Source organism: Syngnathoides biaculeatus, chromosome 23, assembly GCF_019802595.1.
Source record: "Syngnathoides biaculeatus isolate LvHL_M chromosome 23, ASM1980259v1, whole genome shotgun sequence".
NCBI lineage: Eukaryota > Metazoa > Chordata > Actinopteri > Syngnathiformes > Syngnathidae > Syngnathoides > Syngnathoides biaculeatus.
In genome coordinates, this window is record NC_084662.1 from 20,149,504 (window position 1) to 20,176,570 (window position 27,067).

At 40.6% G+C, this 27,067-nt stretch overlaps 1 protein-coding gene across 6 annotated transcripts in view; it reads left to right on the forward strand.

The window, feature by feature from the left end:
- The first annotated feature begins 851 nt into the window (after positions 1–851).
- Positions 852–27,067, forward strand: part of fam49a (family with sequence similarity 49 member A) — a 37,073-nt gene continuing 10,857 nt past the window's right edge. The window contains exons 1-4 of one of the 6 annotated variants that reach the window (XM_061812661.1): positions 852–978; positions 18,554–18,605; positions 25,940–26,019; positions 26,265–26,344. In XM_061812661.1, coding sequence (XP_061668645.1) covers positions 26,272–26,344 — 73 coding nt within the window. In that variant the 5' untranslated portion in view covers positions 852–978; positions 18,554–18,605; positions 25,940–26,019; positions 26,265–26,271. Of the gene's footprint in view, positions 979–10,475; positions 10,573–17,528; positions 17,552–18,553; positions 18,606–25,939; positions 26,020–26,264; positions 26,345–27,067 lie in introns of those variants that run through there. The other 5 variants (XM_061812662.1, XM_061812660.1, XM_061812664.1 and 2 more) reach the window with 5 other exon arrangements.

Sequence of the window (27,067 nt, forward strand, 5' to 3'; positions counted from 1 at the left end):
TCGATGGTTTGGACATGTTCAGAGGCGAGAGAGTGAGTATATTGGTAGAAGGATGCTGAGGATGGAGCTCCCAGGCAAAAGAGCGAGAGGAAGACCAAAGAGAAGGTTTATGGATGTGGTGAGGGAAGACATGAGGGCAGTTGGGGTTAGAGAGGAAGATGCAGGAGATAGGCTAAGATGGCAAAAGATGACACGCTGTGGCGACCCCTAACGGGACAAGCCGAAAGGAAAAGAAGAAGATTGGCAAATGAAATATACTTCCCAAGATATTCTGAATGAGTTTAACAGTAATGGAAAAGAATCACTTGGGTTCTTTTTGTTGATGTTGTTGTTTTTGTTTGGAAAAGGCTGAGGTTCATGACAAGTGGGAATTTTTCGGAATGGAGAAAACATTTCCTCACCTCCTGAATTTTGTGAATCTTTGAAATTGTCTAGATTGGTGAAGTGGAGAAGGTGTAGATTTGGGGATTCCCCTATTGGCTCGTTATGGGGTCCAGCGAGCTATACTTTTTTCCGATCCCCCACTTTGGTGGTGGGGGTCTTTTTCACGAAGCGAAGCAAACCAAAATGTTTTGCATACATGAGGTAAATGATGAAATAATACAGATAAAATGATAAATAAAAGACAACTTATAAACACACACAGACGGGCACACAGACGCAAATAAATGCAGATTCGAGTGTAATTCCTCTTCAGTATCCACACAATAATGTGAACGCGCTAATAGTTCCGAAGCAAGTGAGTGGAGTTTAATTGGCCGATTTTGCACTGTCCCTAATATGGGCCAATCAAAATTGGAATGGGCGGGTTTTAGTAGTCGGACCGTTTTTTCGCTCTCCTGGAGGCAGAGGGCGGGGCCTGAGCTGTGACTCAATGTTGCTGGACACCGACTGTGTTGCCAAGGTCGCCGCAAAGGACTCCACACACACTTTCTTCATTGATAACCTGCTACCGTTACTCCCCAAAGTCACAGACTGGTGAGTTTCATCTCTTTTAAGATACTTTAACTCCCGTCCCGATGGCTCTGCTTTAACCGCCTGGTGGGTTGCCAATGGCAATTGTCTATCCCTGACTGTCAAATGAGCTCACATGGGAGAGATGCCGGGGAGGCTAACCCGCTAGCTTACATTAGACTCCCCAAGTTAGGAATCAATCCAAACAGTTTTTTTCCCCATATCTATCGCTGCACGGATTATAAAATCATTTCCCCAACGCCTCTTGTGCCCTTTGACCATTTGCGGTTTATTGTGGGTGTACTTATCGCTCTTTCTTTATTGCGCTTCTGGAAAATAAGGCTAACCTGGAAACTTAGGTGTCAAGTAGCATATCCAGCTATATTTTTTCTCTACCCGAATTGCACCTTAATGTTTTTAATCCTTCATGATTTGAATAGCAACTAGCGATTGACACCATTTGATCTAGAAGCAATGCCACTGCCAACTAACCTGATGTTGACGACCTCGCAATGGGAGACCAGTTTTGGTTTGAACAAGCATATGGATATGATGACTTGTTGCTCTGCTGTGGTCTCCAAGTAGTTAAAAGCCAGTGGAAATCCTGCAGTGTACTTCTGGGTGTTGTTGGTAGAGATGTATGACTGAAGCAGCTGTCTCTTGACGTGGGCTACTCTCAAATATGTCCCTTAGGATATTAGTGAAAGGATCACTTGTTTGTGCTACATTCCTACTTCATTATTTTCAATATAGGTAAGCTCTTTAACAGGAGCGTTATTTCACAATTGAAAACAGGTATTAGGTGTCTTGATAACTTGTCTGTAACATCAATATAGCCCAGGAATAACATAATGTACCATAATGTAAAACAATTTTTTTGTATTGTGAAAAGCAGCCTGTATTCGTTGTGCAATTGAGAGAGCTCTCATCTCTCCTCACATATGCCACTGGTGGCATGATGAGCGAAATCTAAAAAAAACTATCTATAAAATCTAAACAAGTGACTGTGCACCAACAAGACAGCATTGATTCCATTTCCCTCCATGGAAACAGCACCTCGCAGCTGAATTACACATGTCACTTACTGCCTTCCACTGTGGAGTTTGAATGTTTTCCCCATGTTCTGGTACTGGCAGTGGGCCAGTAGGAAATACTTCATGAAAGGCAGAGATTGTAGAAAGTGTGGAATAATTTCAAATGTACAAAAGAAGATTAAGTGCAGTGTATCCACTTCAAATTAGAAGTAATTTGCCACAACAGCACATCTACAAATGCCAACATAGAGTATTGATTGTTTAATTTATAGGCGAAGTAAACTCAAAATGTCAAAACTGTTATATTTTTGTGCAAATGTGTATTTCTTCATCTGATTCTGTTTGCTTAAATCTACAAAGTATTCTAAAAAAATGTTTAAAATGTCACACCTACAATACATGGCTTTGAGCAGTGTCATTTTTCCATCTTTACAGTTTGATTCACAAGAATGTGACATGTACAGTATCGTCCTTTCCTTTATTTACTAATACAACCAAAGAGATGTTGGTAAATATTCAGTAATGACAATCACAGAAAGGTCCACTTGGTTGGTGGAGGGGTGACTGATCTCACACACAAATGCCGTGCTCGGATCATTTAAGTTCATATCCCAGTTTATATTGTGATCAAATACTGCCACCAACATTACCACAACCCCATTCTGAAATCGGTCAAGATCTCAGGAAGGTAATTATGGATTTGCAAAAGACTGCTTCATCCTTGGGTACAATTCCAGATGTTTGAAGGTGCCACGTTAATTTGTTGGGAATGATTGCCATGGGAATGTTCAGCTATCATATCACTCAGGAAGGAAACGGGTTTTGTGTCATAGAGATGAATGTGCTTCGGTACGAAATGTGTATATAAACCCTAGAACAAAAGCGAAGATGTAAAGATGCTGGCAGAAGCTGTTAAGAGTGTAGTATTGTCATCTGTGAAATTAATCAACATGTGCTGAGAGGCCACTCTGCAAGAAACATCGCATGAGTCAAAAAAAAAAAAAAGATCTAACAGCCGAATTACAGTTTGCAAATGCACACGGGGACAAATGGTTTTATTTTTGGAGAAAGATGAAACTAAAATTGAACTGTTTGGTCAAAATGCTTAAAAAAAAATCTTACAAGCCAGAGAAACAATCCCAACTTTGAAATTCTGTACAGGCATTGCAGCATAATTTTTGTACGGTTGTTTTTCACATTGGTTACAGAATGGTTAAGGATTACAAAATCAATGTTTTGGAGTGGCCATCACTAAGCCATGTCTGGTTTTGTGTGAGACATTTAGGCATTTTTCTATTGTATGTAAAAATGTGATTCCAACTGTTTAATGTATTGTAATGCACCTACGAGTGGTTAGGGATAAACACATCCTCCAATGCACTGTCAATTCCTTTACTGTACAAGCAGTAACACAATAAACACGAAATAAGCACATTCATACTTTAGCTCCATGGCCACACGCAGGCCAACAAACAGTTATCCAGTTAACAGCTAGCCACTAAATAGAACTCACAAGAGCCAACTACACTCTCGCTGGCTTGCTCCCAGAGCAGTGGCAGCTGTGGGCTCCTCAGCCCCCGTTGGAAAAATGAATTGGACTCATAATATTTTGGAAAGCATTCCTTGCAGCTCTGGTTGACTATATTAACAAAATATTTTATCTGATCTATTGTTATATTGCAAAACAAAATAAAAACCCAATTCTATGACAGTGAGGTCATAGTGTTTTAAGTAAAGCATTCTAATACAAATCATTTTCCTACTGATCAATTTTTGGAATCATGTACTGTAATACAAAAGAACATTCATTCTTATTCATGCAGTGTCCCCGAATACACCTTGGACATCCACCAGCCACAATGTAAACATGAATGGTGGCAGCCAAATATGGCGTTTATGATAAACAACGCCGCCGAATATGACAGCCTTCATCCCCTGACATATAAAGCCTCATTTGTATATAGTGTGTGTTCAGCCTGGATTCAGGTGTCATACTGAGGCTCTTCGCCAGAGAGCGAGCTCCGTGTTATAACCTTATATGTAACTGATCCTTGCCTTACATTTCAACATGAAATGCTACAAATGGCAATGCTACAAATGGCAATGACCTATGAGGTCTATCAAGGGTCAATTCTTGAACCCCTACTGTTCAGCATGTACATGCTACCCCTGGGTCAAATTTTTCAAAAATTTAATTTAGGGTCAACAATCCAGAGCAATGTTGAGTGTGGTAAGGGAGTGAAGAAACGGGTCCAAGCAGGTTGGAACAGCTGGCGGAAGGTGTCTGGTGTATTATGTGACAGAAAAGTCTCTGCTAGGACGAAGGGCAAAGTTTACAAAACAGTGGTGAGGCCGGCCATGATGTACAGATTAGAGACGGTGGCACTGAAGAAACAGCAGGAAGCAGAACTGGAGGTAGCAGAAATGAAGATGCTGAGGTTCTCGCTCGGAGTGAGCAGGTTGGATAGAATTAGAAATGAGCTCATTAGAGGGACAGCCAAAGTTGGATGTTGTGGAGACAAGATTCGAGAGAGCAGACTTCGATGGTTTGGACATGTTCAGAGGCGAGAGAGTGAGTATATTGGTGGAAGGGTGCTGAGGATGGAGCTGCCAGGCAAAAGAGCGAGAGGAAGACCAAAAAGAAGGTTTATTGATGTGGTGAGGGAAGACGTGAGGGCAGTTGGGGTTAGAGAGGAAGATGCAGAAGATAGGCTAAGATGGAAAAAGATGACACGCTGTGGCGACCCCTAATGGGACAAGCCGAAAGGAAAAGAAGAAGTTATACAGATGACAAACATTTATATTCAGCAGTGTCTCCAGATGACTGCAGTTCAATTGAGGTGTTGTACTACTGTCTAAAGCAGATAAATAACTGGATAAGATGAAATTTTATTAAACTAAACCACAGCAAAACTGACACAATTGTTTTTGGCAATAAAGAAAAGAGATTTGCTGTTAGTAAATACCTGGACTCACTGTCTTTAAAAGCCAGAGACCAAATCCGAAACCTTAGTGTTCTGATTGATTCCGACCTGAACATTCAACAGTCGTATCAAATCAATCACAAAAAATGCCTTTTACCATCTGAAGAACATGTCTAGAGTGAAAGCTTGTATGTGTCAAGCAGACCAAGAAAAGCTCATCCATGCTTCTATCTCAAGTAGACTTGACTTGGTCTTCTGAGTGGACTCCCCAAAAAGAACATTAAATAGCAGCAGCTCATTCAGAATTCTGCAGCTCAGGTTCTGACCACAACAAGATGTCAGAGCATATTATGGCAAATCTAAAGTCCTTTCACTGGCTTCCCATCAGTTTTAGAATAGAAAAGGGGAAAACATGCAAACTCCACAAAGGCAGGGCCGGGACTCAAATATATATATAAAATCAAATTAGGGAAAAATAAAAATCCAAACCAACCCACGTTTTAAGATAATTGATCAGAACTGACGTATTTAAGTCTATATTTTATCTCATTATTCGACCTTGTGCGGAAATGACCCAACAAATAATCTGCTCTATAAATCGTGCTTTTCATGGTGCTCTTTTGTTGGTGAGAAAGCATACTGCAACAGCTGCAAGTCACAGCCTATGTGCGCACAAGTTTGTTTTCTCTCACCATTTTCGGTTCGTCTCTAATTGCAGTATTTAGGGAATGCTGCTCAAATGCGACTGGACAATGGCTGTGGATGAACCTTGTATTTGTTGCATTTATCAAGGCTTGTTGTGCATTACAGTATTTTGTACACAGTCGAAACAAAAACAGGAGCCTTGCAGCACTTTTTAAATTTTCACCAGTCACTGCTACATAACAATGACCCTTTTGAGTTTTTGAATCTTTCCATGTACATGTAATGTGATGCAATGGACTATGCATGCCTGGCATTTTTGTAATATCAGTTGATATAGAAACACTACACATGCACAACCAGACTGCTTGCTCTCTTGGAAAATTTCTTTTGAAAAAGATCTTTTTCAGCATATAGGTTACATGTTATTGAGCTGATCAGGCTAACAGTTGGAAATGTTAAACTGGTCCAATATTCACAATGTGAATCCCTTTTGTGGATGTGTGTCACAAACACAGAGTTGAGTTGAGGCACAGGCTCCGTGAATTGGCGGTGTTGCTGGACACAGATGAGCAGCTGGTTGTGTTGACTGTTTGTTTAACATATCTTCCAAGATATTCACAACAACAACAAAAATGACAAGTTTGCAAATTGAATGTGGTTACCAAATGAGCTAACAGTTTCTTCCTTTACTACAGTTACCCCACTATACATATAGTGGTTCACCTTTTGCTGGTTCATTGCATTGCAGTTTTTTTTTTTTTTTATCTATTTCATAGTTTTATCATGAATTATTTGCTACATTGCAGGAATATATGGTTATTTTTTTGCCCCTTAAGGACTGTTATTACAGAGCAATAAGTGCAAGTCAGGAGATAAGTGTGCGTAAAAGACAATGTCCAAAGTTTGTGATCATTTTATGCTTCATAAATGAAGCTGAAGCATGTCTACGACTGCCAACAAAAGGTAACGTTGTAATATTACCTAATTAAATATGCGCCACCATTGCTAGATAGAAGGTGAGTTGTCAAAGATCCTTTTATTGAACAAACTGGAAGGAAAAAAAGGAATAATCACAATCATACACAAGCACAGCAAACTACAACTTCCTTAAGTTACAGTAGTATGAATTTTGAAGTGTTTCGGGCAATATTATGTGCTCATATTCGGCCAAATAGTCCAGAATTCATTCAACAGTCCTTCACATTTCAGATGGTTTTTGACCTGGAGCATTCTGTGAAAGCAACCAAAGAGTTTTTTTAGGGCAAAAAAGTGGAATATTATGCAATCACCAAGTTAGTTACCTGACCTGAATCCAACTGAGCATTCATTTCACTTTCTGAAGGCAAAAGACAAAACTAAAGGAGAAAGCCTCAATAACAACCAGGAACTGAAGATGGTTGCAGTAGACCCCTGGCAGAACATCACCAGGGATGAAATCCACCGTGTAGTGATGTCCATGCTTTCCAGACATCACTCTATAATTCACTGCAAATGCAATCAAGTACTAAAAAGTGAAGGTTTGACTTTAATTCATGATTGTTAATTCGTCCCATTACTTTTGGTGCCTTAAAAACTGAGATGTACTGTATGCAAACTGTGTTAATTCCTACAGCATTCATGTGATTTTGATGTAATGCCCTCAAATTAAAGCTGAACAACTGCAGTGAAATCACATCATATTAATTTCGTTTCATATCCAGTGTGGTGATGAGAAACATGTAGATGTCCTAATATTTATGCCCCTAAATATACAATGGGGAATGCCCAAGAAAAGCACAAGAGGTAGTTTTGTATTGTTACTGATGCATGATCTATGTTTTTTTTATTTTGAGAAACTGTTCCATCAACTTCCTTTCATGATACAGTATTTCACTCAACAGTAACACTATTCAGCTCGACTGACAAGTAATTTATCCAAGAGTTTCTCAATGATGCTCACTAGTTCTTCTCGAAATACACCAGTGCTTGGATGACATTTTATTTACATTACTAGATCACTGCTCATGTTAAGCAAAGCAAATGTATTTGCCCATTTCATACACAAAGAAACTCAATGTGCTATACATGGTTAAAAGCATTTAAAAACAAAGAAAAAGAAAAACAGCTTATCCACCCATTCATTCTCTTAGCCCCTTATCCATACAAGGGTTGCGGGAGTGCTGGAGCCTATCCTAGCTATCTTTGGGCAGGAGGTCGATGGGGTGCGGGGTAATCACACTCCAATTAAAATGGCATCTGGCACAATAAATATTTAAAAGTGGAAATGCTTTAAAAAGCGTGAGGGGAAAAAAACGTTTTTTACCTGGACTTAAAAACAGAATTTTTGGGCTTTTGTCACTTCTGTTACCAACTTATTCCATTTGTGTGCAAAATAATAGCTAAATGCTCCATCACCATATTTGTTTTGTGCGGCACTATTTGACCTGTCTGTCGATCTTAGTGCCCTACTGGGTTTATAGTTTATTTTAGCAGTTCTTTTGTGTATTCTGGATCTAAACTATTTAATGATTTATAGACCAGTAGCAGAGCTTTAAAATCTATTTTAAAGCCGAACCCAGTGTAAAGACTTTAAATTTGAATTATATGCTCAGACCTGTTTGTTCTGGTCAGAACCCAAGCTGCAGGATTCTGAATGAGCTCCAGCTGTTTAATGCTCTTTATAGGGAGTCCAGTCAGAAGACCATTACATTAGTCAAGTCGACTTGAGATAAAAGCATGGATGAGCCTTTCCTGGTCTGCTTGACACATAGAAGACTTCACTCTAGATATGTTCTTCAGATGGTAGAAGCCAGTTTTTGTGATTGATTTGATATGATTGTTGAAAGTCAGGTTGGAATCAATCAGAATACCAAGATTTTGGACTTGGTCTTTGGTTTTTATAAAGAGTGACTCCAGGTATTTAGTAAAAGTAATCAACTTTTCTTTATTGCCAAAAAAAAAATTGCCGAAAACACTGCTTGATATAACTGTTTGTCATCTGGAAAGCTATCATAGTCAAAATTAAAACTCTGAAGAATTCAACCCATGGTTAGCATATATAGGAGGGAGGTAAGTAATTTAGTAAGAAGTAAGCAATTTGCTGCAAATAACTAGCAAAGACATGGCAATAGATTTGGAAAAAGTCAAATGGTATTGAGTCAAGACAGCTCATAGATGGTTTCAGCTCCTGAACCATCTCTGTGGTTTTGTTTTGTTTTTTCAGCTATATCAAATTCTATGTTAATTTTTCCTGGGTGGTTTCAGATGTAGTATCATTTTGATTATTTGTGCTTATGTTTAACTTTATGGATTGATTTTACAGTAAAATATCAAGCAAATTCAAATCTACATATGTTCTGCATTCCTTCACCTTTAAGTTCGAGGTCTTTACCATCATTGTGCTCCTCCACAGTGTCTTGGTCACCTCAACGTTGTCTTAGTTTCAAAAGGAGCAACAACATTCAGGACATTTGAGTTTTTCCTGGTGAAATTATCCAAAAATTCATCAACAATTTCAGCATTCACTTTTTGTGGCACAGCTATGGTCTCCATAACCTCAGTGGCTGTAAACTAACTACTATGTACATTTTTACAAGGGATGTCATTCTAGCAATGTGTTCTGCTCTTAATCCAATTGGAAAATCTTTGGGGGGAAGCTAAAATCTGCCACTGGGGAAAAGAACACTGCATATGTTTATGAGCTTGAACAAATTGCAAAAGAAGACTGGGAGAAAATCCCACTGGAGACGTGTAAAAAGATTCTTGGAAGGATACAAAAAACAATAAAGGTTGTCAGCCCCTTATCCTCACGTGGGTCGCGGGAGTGCTCGAACCAATCCCAGCTGTCATCGGGCAGGAGGCGGGCTACACCCTGAACTGGTTGCCAGCCAATCACAGGGGACATGGAGACAGACAATCAGTCGCACTCACAATCACACCCAGGGGCAATTTAGAGTCTCCTGAATGCATGTTTTTGAGATGTGGGAGGAAACCGGAGTGCCCTGAGAAAACCCATGGGGAGAACATGTAAACTCTATACAGGCGGGCCTGGGATTTAAACCCCGGTCCTCAGAACTGTGAGGCCAATTATTTAACCAGTTGCACCACCATGCTGCCTGAAATTATAATAAGTTGGGAGAAAAAACTAATTTCTATGTTAAATTACTTTGGGACTCCAATTAAATTAGATCCTAATGATATAAGTTTGGTACATTTCCATGTATTTCTAAAGATATGCAGGTTTTGCAAAAGAAATGAGGGGGGTCCAATTATGCCGTGCAGACTGTCTCCTTTAAGCCAAGTACAGTGTAAGTTTGAAGTGAAATAAGTGATTTGATTTTGTTAGGCTTAATGTTCGGATTTGTTCATTTTCACCTCAAATTTTAAATTGAATGGCTGCGACAATTGTCCCCGCCGATTTCTGAACTGTATTATAGACTTTTTCTGTCATTTGTGTAATTTTCATTATTTAAAGTGTTCATCTTCCTCATTGAAATAACATTTTTACTGCCCTCAGAATTAATCATTAATTAAATAGACATTTTGACATGTTGCCATGTGGGGAAAAACAGGTGTGATTCATAAAACTGGCAGTAAAGACCAAGCGAAACGGTGTTCCGTTTTACAATTGGGTCAACGAGATTAATAAATTTGAGCTGTGGGTGTAACTTATCTCTTAAAAGGTTAGGATTATTTTGAACTTTGAAAAACACAAGCCTTGACTGTTTATTAGGGCTGCTGATATTGTTTTAGTGCTGCTATTCCCCCACGTTTATTATTATTCATTGTTGGCAGTCCTCTGTCATCTCCTGTTTCCATTCCCCTTTCAGGAAATGGTTTGTGTATCGTAAACTGTGTACGTGTCACAATGTGACCATGAGAGTTAAACTGACTGCAGAAATGTGTTCCTCTTTTACCCAAACTGTCTGCTTGTTCTTAGCATTCTGTGTGCAACGGTGCTGCCTCATGACCCTGCACGCTTCCTGCTCATGTTTCACTTTTATGCACCTTCTTGTCAAGTGAGACAACAACTCTCCGTAAGTGTTTTTAGCATTTTTTTATGCTTTCGCTGCCCACTTATGTGCAGGTGAAGTGCAAGCAGTGCACTGGATTTATGTTCACTGTCTGCCAGTCTTTATAGTGTACTTGGTAAAGTTCCATGACTGGATAACATTCATACTACTTTACTAGTTTTCTCCGTCAACGGACTATAAAAGCAATGGAAATGTGAAGTAATTTTTTGAATCATTTTAATGATTGTAATATTGAACACAACATATTGATATTTGGTGGAGGACTATTTTTGAAATAATACTTTGTTGGCGCCTGATCAATATTTACAGTTTTGATACATCTGGAAGAGATGTTTTCCGATGCTAGAATACCGACACACTCAATTTTCTCATCATGATCAAGAATGTTGCATTGATGTATTTATAATAAATATAAATATTTATTGCATAGTATGTGTATATATAGTTTAATAAAAAAGTTAACCATCTTCATCTGTTATTCAACAGTCACAGAGCTAGCAAAACATTTCAGTCTCTGCCTAACTTGCTTTTTACTATTCAGGCAAATTCCCACTTACCACAGCAGGTGCATCTGTTATTGTCTTTTTATTGATGAGGGATGGGACTCTAAAATCCCCATATTGGGGTTGTGATTTTTAATGTAGGTTATTAATCTTGCAAATATAATTTCAGTTCAATTTTGCTGGGTTGTATGAGGGGAATAGTTCAATTTTTTTCCATAATTAGGGCAATTTATCCTCTCACTTTATGGTCTGCTGTGCTTGTGTCCAAAACTGTCACTATATCTGCAAACTGTCCATGCAAAAGTTTAAAATTAAAAGCAGTTCAAGGAGGGAGACAAGACGCTGCTTTGAATGATTGACATAGCATGTGTGTATGATTTTGGCATTGGTGTGAGCAGCAGACTTGCGCTATATGGAAGACCAAAGTGTGCCGTGCTCTTTCAACATCAGATGTTATCTTGACTCATTTTAAAGTGATTAACACTGATCAGCCAGAAGCCATAAACAAGTTTTTTCATTGGGAAGACCGTTTAGTCAGCCCTGCCAGAGATTTCTTTCTGTATGTGAGCATTAATAATAACGGTAGCATTGTGTAATGTGTGGTCCACTGCTTGCTCCCATAATAAAAACATTCCAGAACCAAGGAAAAATACAGAAAACAAGTTCTGCTGCGATTAGCGTGATGGTGTGGTTTGTCAAGTGTGACGTGACTGCTACCATCTTAACCCTGGTGTGGACTAAAGATGGGAACTGAAACCACTTTAGTTCAAGTGTTGACACTGCACTGACGTTTCTGCCAATTTAAAAAAAAAAAAAAAACATTCAGCAGACAGAACTTTTTTTTCCCCCGAACTCATGTTCCCCGGCGCTTTCCAAATGGGTTATGACTTAACCAGTGCATTATTTACTGGCAACTTTTGTTTAGTTTGTGAAATGAATGCCAGTCTGAATGCTATGGGATCCAGACCAAATGTATGCACCATGTTGCTTTTTTTAGGTCCGGTCCACCAATGTGAACTCAACATTGATCTATTTGTAACCACCTATCAAGGAGACTTGAGAGCTGCAGTGAATTTATTAAAATGACCTCCACCAATCTGAGGATCCTTTTCCAGTTGCTTAATGCTCGCACATCCATGCTTGCATACATCGGCGTCACACACAGCCCAGTCACACATCGACATGGTTCCCTTTGTATCTGCAGTACTGTTGACATGCACGGCATGATAGAACAGAAGTGGCATTGAGCAGAGGAGTTGGAGGAATTTTTACACTGCAATAGTTACGATTGGTCAGACAGCCACTGTGCCGCCTCCTCTTCAAATTCCAAACGCCCTCCTTTACTTTCCCACTTTCCTTTTTCCCTGAGTTGTTTTCCTCCATTGTTCCCTGTAGCACGTCTTGTCAGTCATCGCAGACACTCTCCTCGTGACACACAACCATATTCTGAAAAGCTTTGCTAAGATGTCAACAACATACAGTACAAATACAGTGTATGAATGCTACAAATGGGAACAGGAAAAAAAATTGTGTAAAAGTTTGTCTGTATTAACAAGGTTGATCTTATTTCATCCATCAGCTCCCCTCTTCATCTTTTCACCAGAGGTTAGATGTGAGAGTGGAATATTAACTTTGCACTGAGTCATCTTTAAGTTTGAGCATTGGGTCAGATTCTGGTGTCACTGAATCAAGTGCATGGTAGTGAGATAGCTGGTATAGGACTACAAAGGCAAAACTTTGTATTCTGTAATAAGCTGTCGGGATGTATTGAAGAGGCTGCTGCCTTTTGCGAGGGACCTTAAAGTGTGTAGGTATTAGAGCAAAACATTTCAGGCCTTTTTGGAATAGACTGCAAGAGGAAATGATACAAGGGTCAGTGATACAGAAGAGAGAACTAAACCTGCTATCGTGATATTGCAAGGCAGGTTTCCCTCTTCTCACTCTTGCACTACAACACCCTCTCCACCCCCCAACCCCTGCCCATATTAGGGCAAAATGTAAGCAACCTCCTGGCAAGATGAACTCAACCCCCAACACACTATGCTGTCACATTTGCTGCAGTGTGTGGAGAACTCAAGGGACACTCTGCTCCCCCTAACCCAATTTGAAGGCCCATTTCCGTGGCCAGTGGAGTAAAAAAAAATAACTCAGGGATTTAAAAAATGAATGGCTAGACTCAAGGTCACTCTTGGCATTTTGGCTTGAGTGGCATCCTGGTGTTTACATTTTCTTGATTGTACTTGTAGATCATATATATATAGCAAACAAGGAGCCATAGAGGTCTGCACTTCCCAGTGTTTGTTCTTTGGTTGGTGTTTTTGGTGCTGAGACTGAGAAGCTTTTGTTGTCCAATAATGTTGCTGAGTGACCATTTTTACCATCTATTGTGTGAGTACATCCTGCTTTCATTTCATGCATCAGTTTTTGGGGCAGTATTGTGCTCCAATAGAAATTTTGCCAGATCAACACATTGTCATGCAATAATAATAACACATTTGAACATAAATGGTTTATGAAGTTCCTGGCTTGCTTTTTGTAAGCCATTTAAAAGCCCCTGAGCTGTAACCAATTTATTAGCAAATCATAAGCTGTTGTCGTGCAGAAAGCAGACATGACTCGTTACAGTTGTGACATGTGCCCATGCATCCTCATTACCTCATGGGAGCACAACAGTCTTCAAGGCTATTGAACCATTGTTTAACTGACCCTTTTGTGACCCCTTGGATTTGAAGAATACAACTCACAATGAGCCCCATGGCTTCGACCCAAAACATCACCCCCCACAAACACATCTATTGTATGTCTTGCTCACTCTCTGTCATTTTGTTCAAATGCTACAGTAGTGATGTTGTCACACACAGGACATGCCTTGACTGCATTCTATAGACCCCCTTGGTTGACTTGAAGCCATGGAAAATATGCACATTCCTCTGGTGGATTTGATGCTCGATCATGTAAATAATTGAATTCAAACCTGAACATCTGCAAACAGAATAGCTGTCATGCTATGTGACTGCTGCTGCCATATCGTCAGGAATACATTTGACGTCCATATCGGATAATAACCGTATATTCAAATACATTTTGGCACCTAAAATGCATCTCATCCTCATCTCTAGAAATAATTACGCAGAAACTGAAATTGGGATAAAGGAGGCTTTGAAAGGAATAGTTTCTTCTTATCCATTTTCCATTTTCTTCTAATTTTCCTGTTTTCTTTTCTTTTTTGTCTCCTAATCTTTACATATATTGTACATTTTTAGGTAGTGGTATATGGAATTCTTTGCTAAAAATGGAGATAATTAACTTTCCTACCAATGAATTCAATGAATTGATATATATTCTCCTCCCTTTTCTGATGTTTTAGCTATACCAAAGAACAATAAAACAAACTGGTCTGCTGTTGTCAGCCAGAAAGCAGATATAGTATAAAGCATCACAGAAAACAGGAAAGAGAGTACATGATTAAAAAATATATATATATTTTGAATGTTTTCCTTCATTTTGAGCTTCAGTACAGGTGTGTCCCTACAATTGCTAATCAAAATTTGTTGTCCATAGTGAAGTGACAGACTTTCCTTATTTTATCTCCTGATCCCTGATCACTTAATCCATACGATACCCCTCAACAGGGTTTTGTAGTAGTCGGTCAAATCAATTGTGTGCTCTGGCATGTAAACAAATTAAGCAAAAAAGATTTAACCACCTCCTTTGCATGTGGCTGAGGTAGTAATCACACTCATCCCTCATTTTTTTATTAGCCAAATGAAGGAATTATTGGCCTTTCAGAGTATTTTTCAATAATCCTCCATGCCAAGGTTTCAAATGAAAACATATTTAGAACCTTAAAGCCCAAGTGTCATCCCTATAAACATTCTAATAGATATTGTAATGAAAAATACATATAACATTATTCACTTAAATGTCTATACGAAAATATAAATGTGAGCGGAGAGCGCGTCATCCATGCGCAAAGTAGCAGAAGTGTCATTCTACAATATCCGAGTGGTCGCCATATTGGCTGCATCCTCCGTCCGTGACGTCACCTGGACATTCGCCAATGAAAAGACGCGTTGCACCCTAACTATGGCAGACAAACGCACCCCTTCTGACACGGAAGCTCTTTTCGAAAAGGAGAACACCACACAACCGAGTGAAGTTACCGGGGCAATTTTACACTATTGTTTCGAGCCATCGGGGCAATATTACACTATTGTTTCGAGCCATATTCAGATGATATGCGATCACGCCCCAACCGCATCCCCTCCGATCCACTTCCAAGGTGGAGATGAGCCATCGCGGCTCATCGCAACCGGCCGGTGTGGCTTATGACAGAGCCGAGCAGTGCTGCTTTAGGGGGTTGTTCATAGACACCGCAGTACTTGATGAAAAACACAGTCGAGCCAGGGCGCTTTACTGCGCGCACGCGGCTGAGTGAGGCATTCTCGGCTGGGTTCTTCAGAGCTGACCCCGTCCGCATAGCCCGACGCGCAGACTTCGCAGAAGCCGTGAACGCCGAGCGCGGCGCCTCAGCCGGTGTGGCTGACTTTCAGCGCCGTGGTGGTATATAATGGAGCCAAGCCGTGCTGCTTTTAGGGGGATGTTCATAGCCGCCGCAGTACTCGATGAACACCGTCGAGCCGGGGTACATTACTGCGCGCAAGCGGCTGAGTGAGGCATTCTTGGCAGGGTTCTTCAGATTCGCCGCCGTCCAACGTGCACATCGACATATTTCGTACGCGGATCTTTTGTTATGAGAGACTGATTACTACTAACTTTTTTTTTTTTTGTAGCTCTATACACACCTACCTGTTATTTGGAACCCACGAAGCTCTCGTCCTCTGCACCTGTGCAATCCATTTTTCACAACGAACAGTGTCTTTTGCAAACTTATGAAGAGTAAATCCATTCTCCCGAGTGTTCAAGCAATGTTCAGCAATGCAATAAGCCGGCATTTTGGCTAACACAAAGGAACAACTAGCTACCTTCCCGGAGGTAAAACTAATGGAAACAAACAAGTCTACTTGGGGGCCCCGCTGTCCTTTACGTCACTTCATGCTTCTTCTCGAAAACAAATTCCTCGAGAGGATTTTCATGGCGGGAGTTACAAAAAGCTGTATACGTCAAAATCATGTTTCGTGGTGAAAAAACGCACGGGCCCATATTGGCTGACGTTTTCTCATTAATAACATACTAAAAATCATCCATTTCATGACAGTAGCCCTTTAAGGATCGTCCCATTTGTCAGCTTGGCTCACCACAACTGCTGAACTTTGTCAGTACTGTTGCAGGATGGGAGGGAAAATACCGTGCCCACCCCAAAGAGGAGATGAGCAGAACCATCCTTTCATCAAGAAAAGACTTATGTGCCATTATTTGCTCATGTTTTACTGAAAAGTTGTCCGGTCCTGATAAAACTGCTTCTAGGAAAGATCTCTTTGAGAGCTTATTCTCCTCTAAAATTGTTGACTTTGATATTCTTTTTACAAAATATCAGCACTGATGAGGCATTCTTGAGATTTTTTTTTTCCTTTTTTACTTTACAGTAACAAAAGAAGTAAATACTGTACAATAACAATTTATCTTGATGTAGTTTTCAAGGGAGCCAAGAATGATTCACAATAACTCATTGGGATCATAAAAATTGTACATTTACAGTGCAATGCTATACTTAATATATCCTTTGGTGAACAGATGGTACTTGAAGATTTTTTTTCATGTTCAGGAGTGCATGTACTTATTCATTTTCCATACTGCTTATCCTCACCTGGGTCGCAGGCACGCTGGAGCTTATCCCAGCTGAATCTGGATGAGAGACACAATGCACCCCGAACTAGTCACCAGCCAATCGCAGGGCACATATAAACAACCATTCACACTCCTTCCTACAGGCAATTTAGAGTCTTCAATCAACCTACCGTGCATGTTTTGGTGATATGGGAGGAAACCCACACAGGCATCATGAGAAGATGCAAACTTACAGGCGAGACCGGATTTGAACCAGAATCCTCAGAACTGTGAGGCAGATGCGCCTAACCAGTCAGTGAATGGAACAAACGGTTCAAATACAACTTCGCACTGCTGCGTACATACTTAGATAAGTCCTAAAAAGAGTGCTTTTGTGAGAGACTTTATAATGTTCACTGTCCGTTCAGCAAGGTGGCGTCTTTGATAGTCTTTGACTCTCGTATTGGTTGCAGCTTTGTTATTTTCATACCTTAGCTTACATACACTGGAAAGTACTCCTACAAGAAATTAAAATTAGTAAAGATCTTACTTTTCAAAGGGGGTGTTGTCATATATGTTCGACTGAGCTGACAATTTAATGTTTCGCTATTGACTAATTCTGTTGTGGCTCAGTACTTCCACTATTTCATGTTTGTGCATTTCCCTCTGTCTACCTCCAGCACCTGCTTTAGCGACTGGCAGATCTGCTAACAGCTGTTCTTACTTTCTGCCAGAATGTTATTTTGTAGACGGTGAGTTTGAAAAAAGTATCCATTTTCTGGAAACCCATTTTTATGTGAATGGAGTAGCAGAGAAGTGAATGTGAAAGAGGAAAAGAAAGTCAGCAGGGTTGAATAGGAAAGAGTGTCTGTCTGCAGAAAGGAGATGAGTTGCAGAAAAAGTGGAAAATGGCATTAAGGTTTGAGGAGTCATAAGTGTGAATGTGGTGCATCTAGTCACTTCAGTGCTTAAATCAGGCAGTCCACTTGCCATTTTGGTGATGTTGGAAGTCTAAGAAATTGTGTGTGGGTGCATGTATGTCCACACGTCTCGCGTGACACGCAGATGAAATGCGGTCATGTGAAATGACAGGGATACACTGTGGACTGTACATTCTACTGACTGCAGCATCCCACCTTCCCCCCCACTTGATCTTTCATGCTTTAGGTTGACCAAATAGCCAGAGTGTCTAAAGAGCCAATCGAGAACAAATTTCCTGTGTCATATGACAAGGCCGTTTCAATAGTTACCCTCTGCATTTGCATCTGAAGCAAGAGATTAAGTTTAGGCATGACAATAGGCTCAGCACCTCTAATTTATTTTTTGCAGATTTTAGGTCACAATTCATCTCATTTCTGTTCCCACCCCTGTGGAGTTGTATTTCATCCGAGTGACCAATATCCCCCCGACAATTGATATTTGATCCTCCACTGGACATGAAGCAAACAGAGGCTTAATCAGCTCTCTTTTTGATGCAATGGTGTCAATTTCAGTTTTGAATAATTCAGTGGTGTGCGTGCGTGTGTTTCTGTGTGTGTTGTCCTCTGTCTGGATGGTCGTATGAGTCAGGAGAAAAAGGGGAAGTGTGTTAATGTGGAAAGTTGATTGTGTACCCACACACACAGTTGACATCGTCGGCAGATACACATTCTGTACTTGTTCAACGTGCTGTGCGATTTGTTTTTCTTTCCAGTATCATTTCCCCTCAGACCGCATTGATTTTAACCCAATTGTTTTTCTCTCCTGTTTGACAGAAGGACAAGGTGAATGATATTGGGAGCAACCTGAGGTCCTGCACCAGAGAAGGTAAATCTCACACACACAAGCAATACAGCTAGCTCAGTTACAGTATAATTTACACTAAGACTCATCTTACAGTTCACGGCAATACTGTTTACTGTACCATGGTTTCATTTAGATTACAGCTCAAATGTTGGACTCCTATTTGTTCCATATTATACACTTTTTCTGGTTTATTTCGGACGAGTGTTCATATCCATACGTGTTGTTACATGCCTCACTTGTGAATGCCTGCTTGTAAACATCCTCAGTCCACCCCCACACTAACCTTTGACTGTGACTGAAAGTGACTGAGCTGTCAGGTTCCATTTCTAGCTGCAAGAGGAAGTTCAGTTTTGGTTGCGGCACTTGTTCTGTTTCGATTGAGAACAGGGATGCCAGATGGCATCTAGCGCACGAGGCTCATTGACATTGTTTAAAGACATGATCAGGAATTGCTTGTGAATGATATAGTTTAAATAATGTAGCTGTTGTACTCATTAGTGTTATTAGAAATATTCAGAAAATTGTGAGGAAACAGGTTGATTAGGTTCAGATGCTCTTTTTTTTCTTTTTTTTTAAGCAAAATCTACTATAAATTTCAAACTTCAGTTATGCCTTTATCGATAAAGGGTATGAATAATTCAGGACATTGTTAGGGGGGCATGGAATAGCTCATATGGCGGTGCCTTGAGATACAATTTGAATTTGTTCCATGGCTACGCTCGTATGTCAAATCACTGTTCCCCTTCTAAATAAATCAGAATGCATTTTAATCCATTCTAGTCCCCATCCCTCACAAAACAAAACACCAAAATTCATTTCCTACATTTTTTTAATTTATTTTTTTTTTTTACAAAAAAATTTTGATTTAACATTGGACCCCCAGATTCTCCACCACCATACTCATGGTTCGGCACCCACGGAGTCACTTCTTCGCAGCAGGTTTTTGTCACATTTTTAAAAATATTTTTGAGTAATTTTTTATTAAAACATTAATTTTCTTTCTCATTTGTAACACTGAATGATTATTTGCTTATTTTATGGCACTTTGATATGGTCCTGCCACCTCAGTCACGCTGGAGCGGACTGAGAACAGCTGGTTTCCTTTATTTTTTATTTTTTTTTTTTTTTTTTGAATTTTATTTTTTATTTTTTTTCCACCTCTCCCCTTTCCAGTTGTACTCCCATTCCAGCCTCTCTGCTCAGCAGCCATCGAGACATCTGTCTGCTGTTACTGTCATTCTAAAGCACAGTTCACCAAACATTGGATTGTTGGCTCTCTAATACTTAACGTGAGGGGACTTGGGGCAAAAATTAAAAGCAATGGGGATATTTTGAGTCATGCTCATCATCCGTTTCTATATATTTGATTCAAATCTACTGACATGATCATTGCCGGTGAGAATAACTGCAAGATTTGCTATTTTATCCACTGTTATATCAATAAATATCAATATTGTAAGTATTGCTTTAAGACATAGCATGTGCATGTATACTTTATAAATTGTATTTTTACGGCTTAGCAGCAGCTGAGACCCACTCGCTTAGAATCTGAAAATTCCTTGTTGAATGGATGGGTACCAATCACAAAGTGGATGGGTACTTGAATATTAATTGCTGAAACTACATCATAGTGTTGGAGTTTACAAAAGAGTAACAAAATAAATCCTTGTGGTCCTTTTTCGCTTTTATTTTTTACTATTGGATTTGCTGGAGAGTGTTGGCCTCACAGTTCTGAGGACTTGGGTTAAAATCTCAGCTCTGCCTGTGTGGTGTTTGCATGTTCTCCCCGTGCCTGTGTGGGTTTTTTCCAGGCACTCCGTTTTCCTCCCACATCCCAAAAAAACACGCATTCATTGGAGACTCTAAATTGGCCCTAGTGAGTGCGACTGTTGTCTGTGTTAATGTGGCATGCGATTGGCTAGCGACCAGTTCAGGCTGTACCATGCCTCCTGGTCGACGTCAGCTGGGAATGGCTCCAGCACTCCCGCAACCCTCGTGAGGATAAGCAGGTCAGAAAATGGATGGATGGATGGATTTTTAAATGATACATGTTATGCAAATATGTGGCTTATTTGACAGCTAGCTCAGCTTGGAGTGGGGAAAACTGACCTGTACCCGAGGACAGTAAAAAGTAACTGACTCGTAATGAAAGTTAGTGAAGCTATGGAAGAGCATGTTGCAGCTCCAGGCTGTCACTAAGTTGGAAGAGTCCCAGTTTGACAGGTTTCCTCCCACTAAATAAAACCTCAACATTTGAATCAGCACTACCCCCTTGTGGTACAACTGCATGTTAAATCAGCTTTCAAATATTGTAGAGCAATCAAATCCAAGATTCATCGGGACACAACGCTAGAAACAGACTCCAGAGTGCAGCCTTTTTATTTCTCTCTCATGTGTAGGAATATGTGTAGCGCTCAGCTTGAGAAATGAATAGCAGGCTTGATGATAGCTGTGGCTTGCTGGAGGCTGCATAGAGAAATGCAGTGTGATCATCATGTGCACGCTGTGAGCACAGTGTGTCTTTTGTTGTTACTTCACACTATCATTTGATTCTGGCAAGTTGCATCTTTGTGGTCGTGATGAAAGGTTCACTCTCTAGAAGCTCCTGAATATGCTGTTTCATCTCAGTTCGATAAAGTCTATGTTCATTTTATTCTATTCTATTCTAGTGACTCAACTGGCGTTTTGATTGCAACTCAACCCACCCACCATGACTGCCCTATGTGGTATGCTACGAAAACTCAAATGATGCTGGACCCTTTTTTATCCATGTGACGTCCTGTAGGACGTGTTCCCTTTTCCAGTAAATATAGCCTCATGTATTGCTGGGTATTGCTGCACCCATGGGGCTTGGCCGGGCACCGCCCGATAGGGTAACGGTTCCCCCGTCCCATGCGCTCAACACCTGTGAGAGGGGCCATAAGTGGTCGGGTGCAATGTGAGCTAGGCGGTCACTAAAGGTGGGGACCTTAGCGATCCCATCCTGGGCTACAGAAACTAGCTCTCGGGCAGGGGTGAGCAAACGTTTTGGCTTAGGGGCCACATTGACTTTTAAAAGAGAGAACAAAGAAAAAAACATTGAAGTATTAACATACTTTTTAATGAGAACAGTGTTGTTTTCTGTTGTGGCAATTCTCAGAACAGATCTGAGGTGTTCATCACTCATCTGGGATCTGTGGGGTTCTTTGTTGGTGTTCAACACTAAAAGTATGTTCACACACATATTTAGAGCCAAATAACACCAGCATCTTCTGTGCCATCTTCTGGATGTTTGGAAATTTGGCTGCACTTAATGAAGCATAAAACCCATCCAGTTTCAGGGAGTTGAACTTGTCCTTTAACACCATGTCACATTGGAGATCAATCAGTTCCAACTGCAACTCCTGTGGCGCCGTTTCCGGGACGTGTGAGAAGGGACATGACACCAGCTGAAGTGCCCTGTCAATTTTTCCAAAATCACAAAACCGACGGCAGAATTCCTCATGCAGGTCATCCAGTGTTTTCCTATATTTTGTCACGTGTCGCGGGGCCTCTTTTCATGTAGCCAGTGTGGGGAAATGAGCTAATGACTTGTCTGACATTTGCTTCGAAAATAAAACCAGCTTGGTTTTGAAGGCTCTGACGTTTGCTTGCATTTCATGAACAAACTGGTGTTTCCCTTGCAGCTTCACATTCAGCTTGTTCATGTGTCTCAGTATGTCCACAGTAAAAGCTAAATCACAAAGCCAATCTGTGTCATTCAGCTCAGGAAAATTGTCAGTACTCTCAAGTAGCTCCAAAAATGAAATACATTAATATCCTGTTTGAGCTCCCACACACGTTTACATACTTTTCCCAAACTTAACCAGCGGACATTAGAATGGTAAAGTAAGTCCGTGTGATCAGCATCAGTTTCTTCAAGAAAATGAATAAACTGACAATGGTGAAGTCCCCTTGCTCGAATAAAGTTAACGAGTTTCACAACCAGCTTCACTACGTGGTCAAGCTGCAACACGGATTTACACAGTGCTTCTTGGTGAATTATGCAGTGTAGGAAAATTACCTCCTGCTCAGGGTTGTCCTCTTTCACCCTGTCCTGAATTCTCTTGAGCATCCCAACGTTTTTTTCCTGTCAGATTTGGTGATCCATCTGTGGTAACGTTGGCGAGCGGTAACTTGTGCTTCTGTATGACTGGTTACACGCTGTTAAACAAATCCTCTCCACGTGTTTTTCCTTTCAGGGATTCCATATCCAGAAACTCCTCTGTTATCTCAAAATTCTCATTAATCCCTCTGATAAAAACTAAAAGCTGAGCGGTGTCCTTTACATCATGGGTTTCATCCAGTCCAAAGAATAGAATGTAAATGACTCAGCTTTTTTGTTTAGCTTGCTAGTTAAGTGTTCGTCAATTACTTCAATACGGCGAGTCACTGACCTGCGTGATAAGCAAATTTTTTCGAATTTGTTCTTGCTCTCAGGACATAAAATACTTGCTGTCTCTATCATGCACTCTTTAAGATGCTCCCCTTCGGAGAAAGGCTTGCTAGCTTTTGCTCGTTTGAATGCCAGTAAATAACTTGTGTTCATGCTTGCTTCTTGGATGGAAGTTGCTCGAATAAAGGTGTTTTGCTGAGCCTGCAAGCTAGCTACCAACCTGTCAGCGGTAGCCGTACGTTCTTGTGTTGAAAGGTTGCTGGTGTAATTTGCATGCTTGGTGGTAAAGTGACGGCTGATGTTGTACTCTTTTAAAACTGCAACGGTTTCTTGCAAATAAGACGTACAGTACAGCCTTGGACCGGACTCAGTGAAAAAGTACTTAGGCGTCCATTCTTTGTTAAACACCCGGCACTCACTGTCGACTTTTCTTTTCTTTGACATTGCTGTAGATGGGTTCTGATCTGACCAGTAGAAGAAGAGCGATAACAGTAGAAGAAGAGCGATAACTCGGGGTCCGCAAAATCAAGACATTGCGCCTACTGCACCACCTGGTGTTGAAATTCCTGTCATTACAAGTTAAATGAAATAAATGCAATCATTCACATCAAACCTTAATTCTGTACAAATCTTTGGCGGGCCGGATTAGACCAATGGACCAGATGTGGCCCGTGGGCCGTAGTTTGCCCACCTCTCCTCTAAGGACAGGGAATGCCACCAATCTGGCAGGGAAGGAGCCCGAGCTGATGTGTGAGGTCGAGAAGTTCCGACTACATATAGTTGGATTCATCTCTATGCACCGGTTGGGCTCTGGTACCAGTCCTCATGAGAACGGAAAGGAGGGTTATGTTTATCCATCCATCAATTTTCTCCTCCACTTATCCTCAAACCAGGCATCCTGGAGCCTATCCCAGCTGACTGGGCGAATGTACTCCCTGAACTGGTGGCCCCCAATCGCAAAGCACATATAAACAACAATTCACACCGAGGGGCAATTTAGAGCCTTCAATCAACCCACACATGTTTTTGCGATGTGGCAGAGAACTTGCAAACGCCACATAAGCAAGGCTCAGATTACCACCACGTGGCCATATATGTAAATATATATATATATATATATATATAAAACAAATATCCATCCATCTTCTACTCCTTATCGAAGGTCGGGCTGTGAGGGTAGTGTCCTTTAGCAAGGAGACCCATACTTCCCTTTCCCCAGCCACTTCATCCAGCTCTTCCGGGAGGATGCAGAGGCATTCCCAGGCCATCTAAGACACATAGGCTCTTTAGGTTGCCCAGCATTCAAGCCTGGGTCTCCTTCCGGTGGGTCACTTCATCCGGGAGTTGTCCGGGAGGCATCCAAGTCAAATGACTTGGCTCCTCTCAATGCAGAGGAGGAGCGGCTCTACTCTGAGCCCTTCCCGGAGCCCAAGCTTTCCACCCTATCTCTAAGTGAGAGCCTGAGGAGGAAACTTGTTTCGGCCGTTTGTGTCCGGGATCTTGTTTTTTCGGTCATGACCCACACCTTATGACCATAGATGAGGGTAGGAAGATACATTGACTGGTAAATTGAGAGCTTCGCCTTTCGGCTTAGCTCCTTCTTTACCACAACAAACCGATGCAAAGTCCGCATCACTTCAGACGCTGCACTAATCTGCCTACTCTCACATGTGAACAAGACATCAAGATACTTGAACTCCTCCACTTGGGGCAGGATCTCATGCCTGAGCTGGAGAGTGCGTGTCACCCTTTTCCAACTTTTCCAGGGAAGCTGAGGGTTGTGATCCCCTGGCATCCCTCACTGTTTGTGTCCATCAATGGGTTCTGGGATTTCGACCACGACAGACACCGACCACCTTAGGCCACAGCTCCGGTCTGCCCCCTCAGTGATGGAAGCGCGGAACATGGTCCACTTGGACTTAACGTCCCGTGCATCCCCCAGAGCATGAGCATAGTTCTTTCAGAGGTGGAAGTTGAAACTCTTTCTAACAGGGGATTCTTCCCAGCAGACCCTCACAATACGTTTCTTCCCTATCATTGGAGTCATTTTACTAAGGGGGTGATCAGTTGACAGCTCCACCCTTCACTTCACTGGAGTGTTCAAGATAAATTACATATTTGGGGAGAGGGAGAGGGTTAGTGTGGCAACACCATCATGCTTTGGGACTGTTTTTCTTCCGTTGGAATGGAGGCCTTAGAGGGAATAGTGAACATTTCCAAATACTAGTCAGTTTAAAAAAAAAAAGTTTTAAACTTCTGCAAAAAAACAAAACAAAAAATGTCAGGAACCGCCTGCTTGACCATCTGAATTTTATTTTGGGTCAATGGGAGGTGCCATTTGTGTTCTGACTCCCATTGTACATGAGTTTGAGTGTGATAGGTGAAAGTGTTCATTCTGAACACGATCACATCCCTGAGAGTGTTTACACTTGTGTACCCATATTTTCTCATTTGACTTTTGCCGGTGCCAAACATGTCTAATGGAAAGCTGTAATTCAGTTTGTGGTTTAAGTAATACTTAGCTATAAAACATCTTTCTTACTGCTGAGAGAGAAAAACACTAAGAATAAAATATTGCATAAATAACATGCTTAACTTTAATAACAAATGAGGAGAGGCTAATGAAAGTTGGAGAACATAACACACGGAAACACAAAAAGCCAAAGAAAAGACTGAATTTCAGCTGAGGTCTCGACGAATCTAAACATCTCTACTTGTTTTATGTTATGTCTTGTGAATTTTCCCCCCAAATTGGTCTGTTTCTGGTTTCCTTTCCTCAAAGCTGGAGTGTTTGTATTTTGTAGTACCATTGTAGCAGCAGTATGTTTTGTGTGACTGACTGTGTTGGTAAATCATACTGTTCACAAAACCATGACCTTTTTTTTCACATACTGTCTGCATTCATTTGTTTTGTGTGCTTTACCACCATTTTGCCCATCAGGTTTGCTGGAATGGGTAACCTGCTTAAAGTCCTTACAAGGGAAATAGAGAACTATCCACACTTTTTCCTGGACTTTGAAAGTAAGTCTGGCAGAGGAGTGGGGGAAAAAGTGATAAAATAGATGGAGGAGGAGATTACTGTATTTCCTTTTTGTTTACAGGTTTCTTTCATCCTTTATTTTCACACAGATGTGAAACCCAACTCTCTCATCTCTAATCTGCTATTTCATACTGTCCAAAAACGTTTTAATATCACTTATACTTTCCTTCCTTTTTCTTCCTCTCCCTATGTGTCTGTTCCTTTTTTCTCTCTCTCTGTCTTGCAGAAGCCAAATGGGGAATCTGTTAAAAGTGCTCACTTGCACCGAGCTTGAGCAGGGTCCAAACTTTTTCCTTGACTTTGAAAGTGAGCATAGACTGTCTTTCTAACAGGCCACGGTTGTTTTTCTTAATTCTGTCTCCTTTACTTCCAAGAATTCAAGGGTCAGCGTATTCTACTTCAAAATGACCAATAATTCTCTTTTGACAAATTTTGTTTTAAAGGCAGCCTTGGTTGGTATAATTGATTTTCAATATGCTTTGCAAAATGTATTCACTCAATGCGAATTTGAGGGGGAATAAATGAAACTGACCCTTGACCATAGGAGTTTTTTACTCTTTTGTGCATGCATGCTCTGCTATTAGTTGGTTTTCCTCAGCTTGTAAATGATATTTTATCGCTGATAAATCAAGTGCTGGTAGGATATATTTTCTATATTGTTTGTTGCCATGAACAAAGTTCTTCACACGACAGTAAATGAAAACTTTTTAACAGCAAATAAGTAGTCAGAACAATTGTGTGAAATAGAAGGATCGGAAAAAAACAATCACTGCATGAAACTGATTGGGACTAGACTTTTAAAGTTATTCTAAGTACTGTAATTCAGTCTGACTTTGTTCAACTGTTTAAGTTTGCTTAACACGTGCTAACTATATTCTATTTTTACATTTATACATTTCAAACGGCATGTCCTCTAGTCCTCTTGGCTTTACCTAGAACCCCAACACCATTGATTCTCAAAAAAAGATCAAGCCAAAGGGAGTGAGGCCATGCATGTATTTATGAGGAAATCATGTAAAAATCTAATTA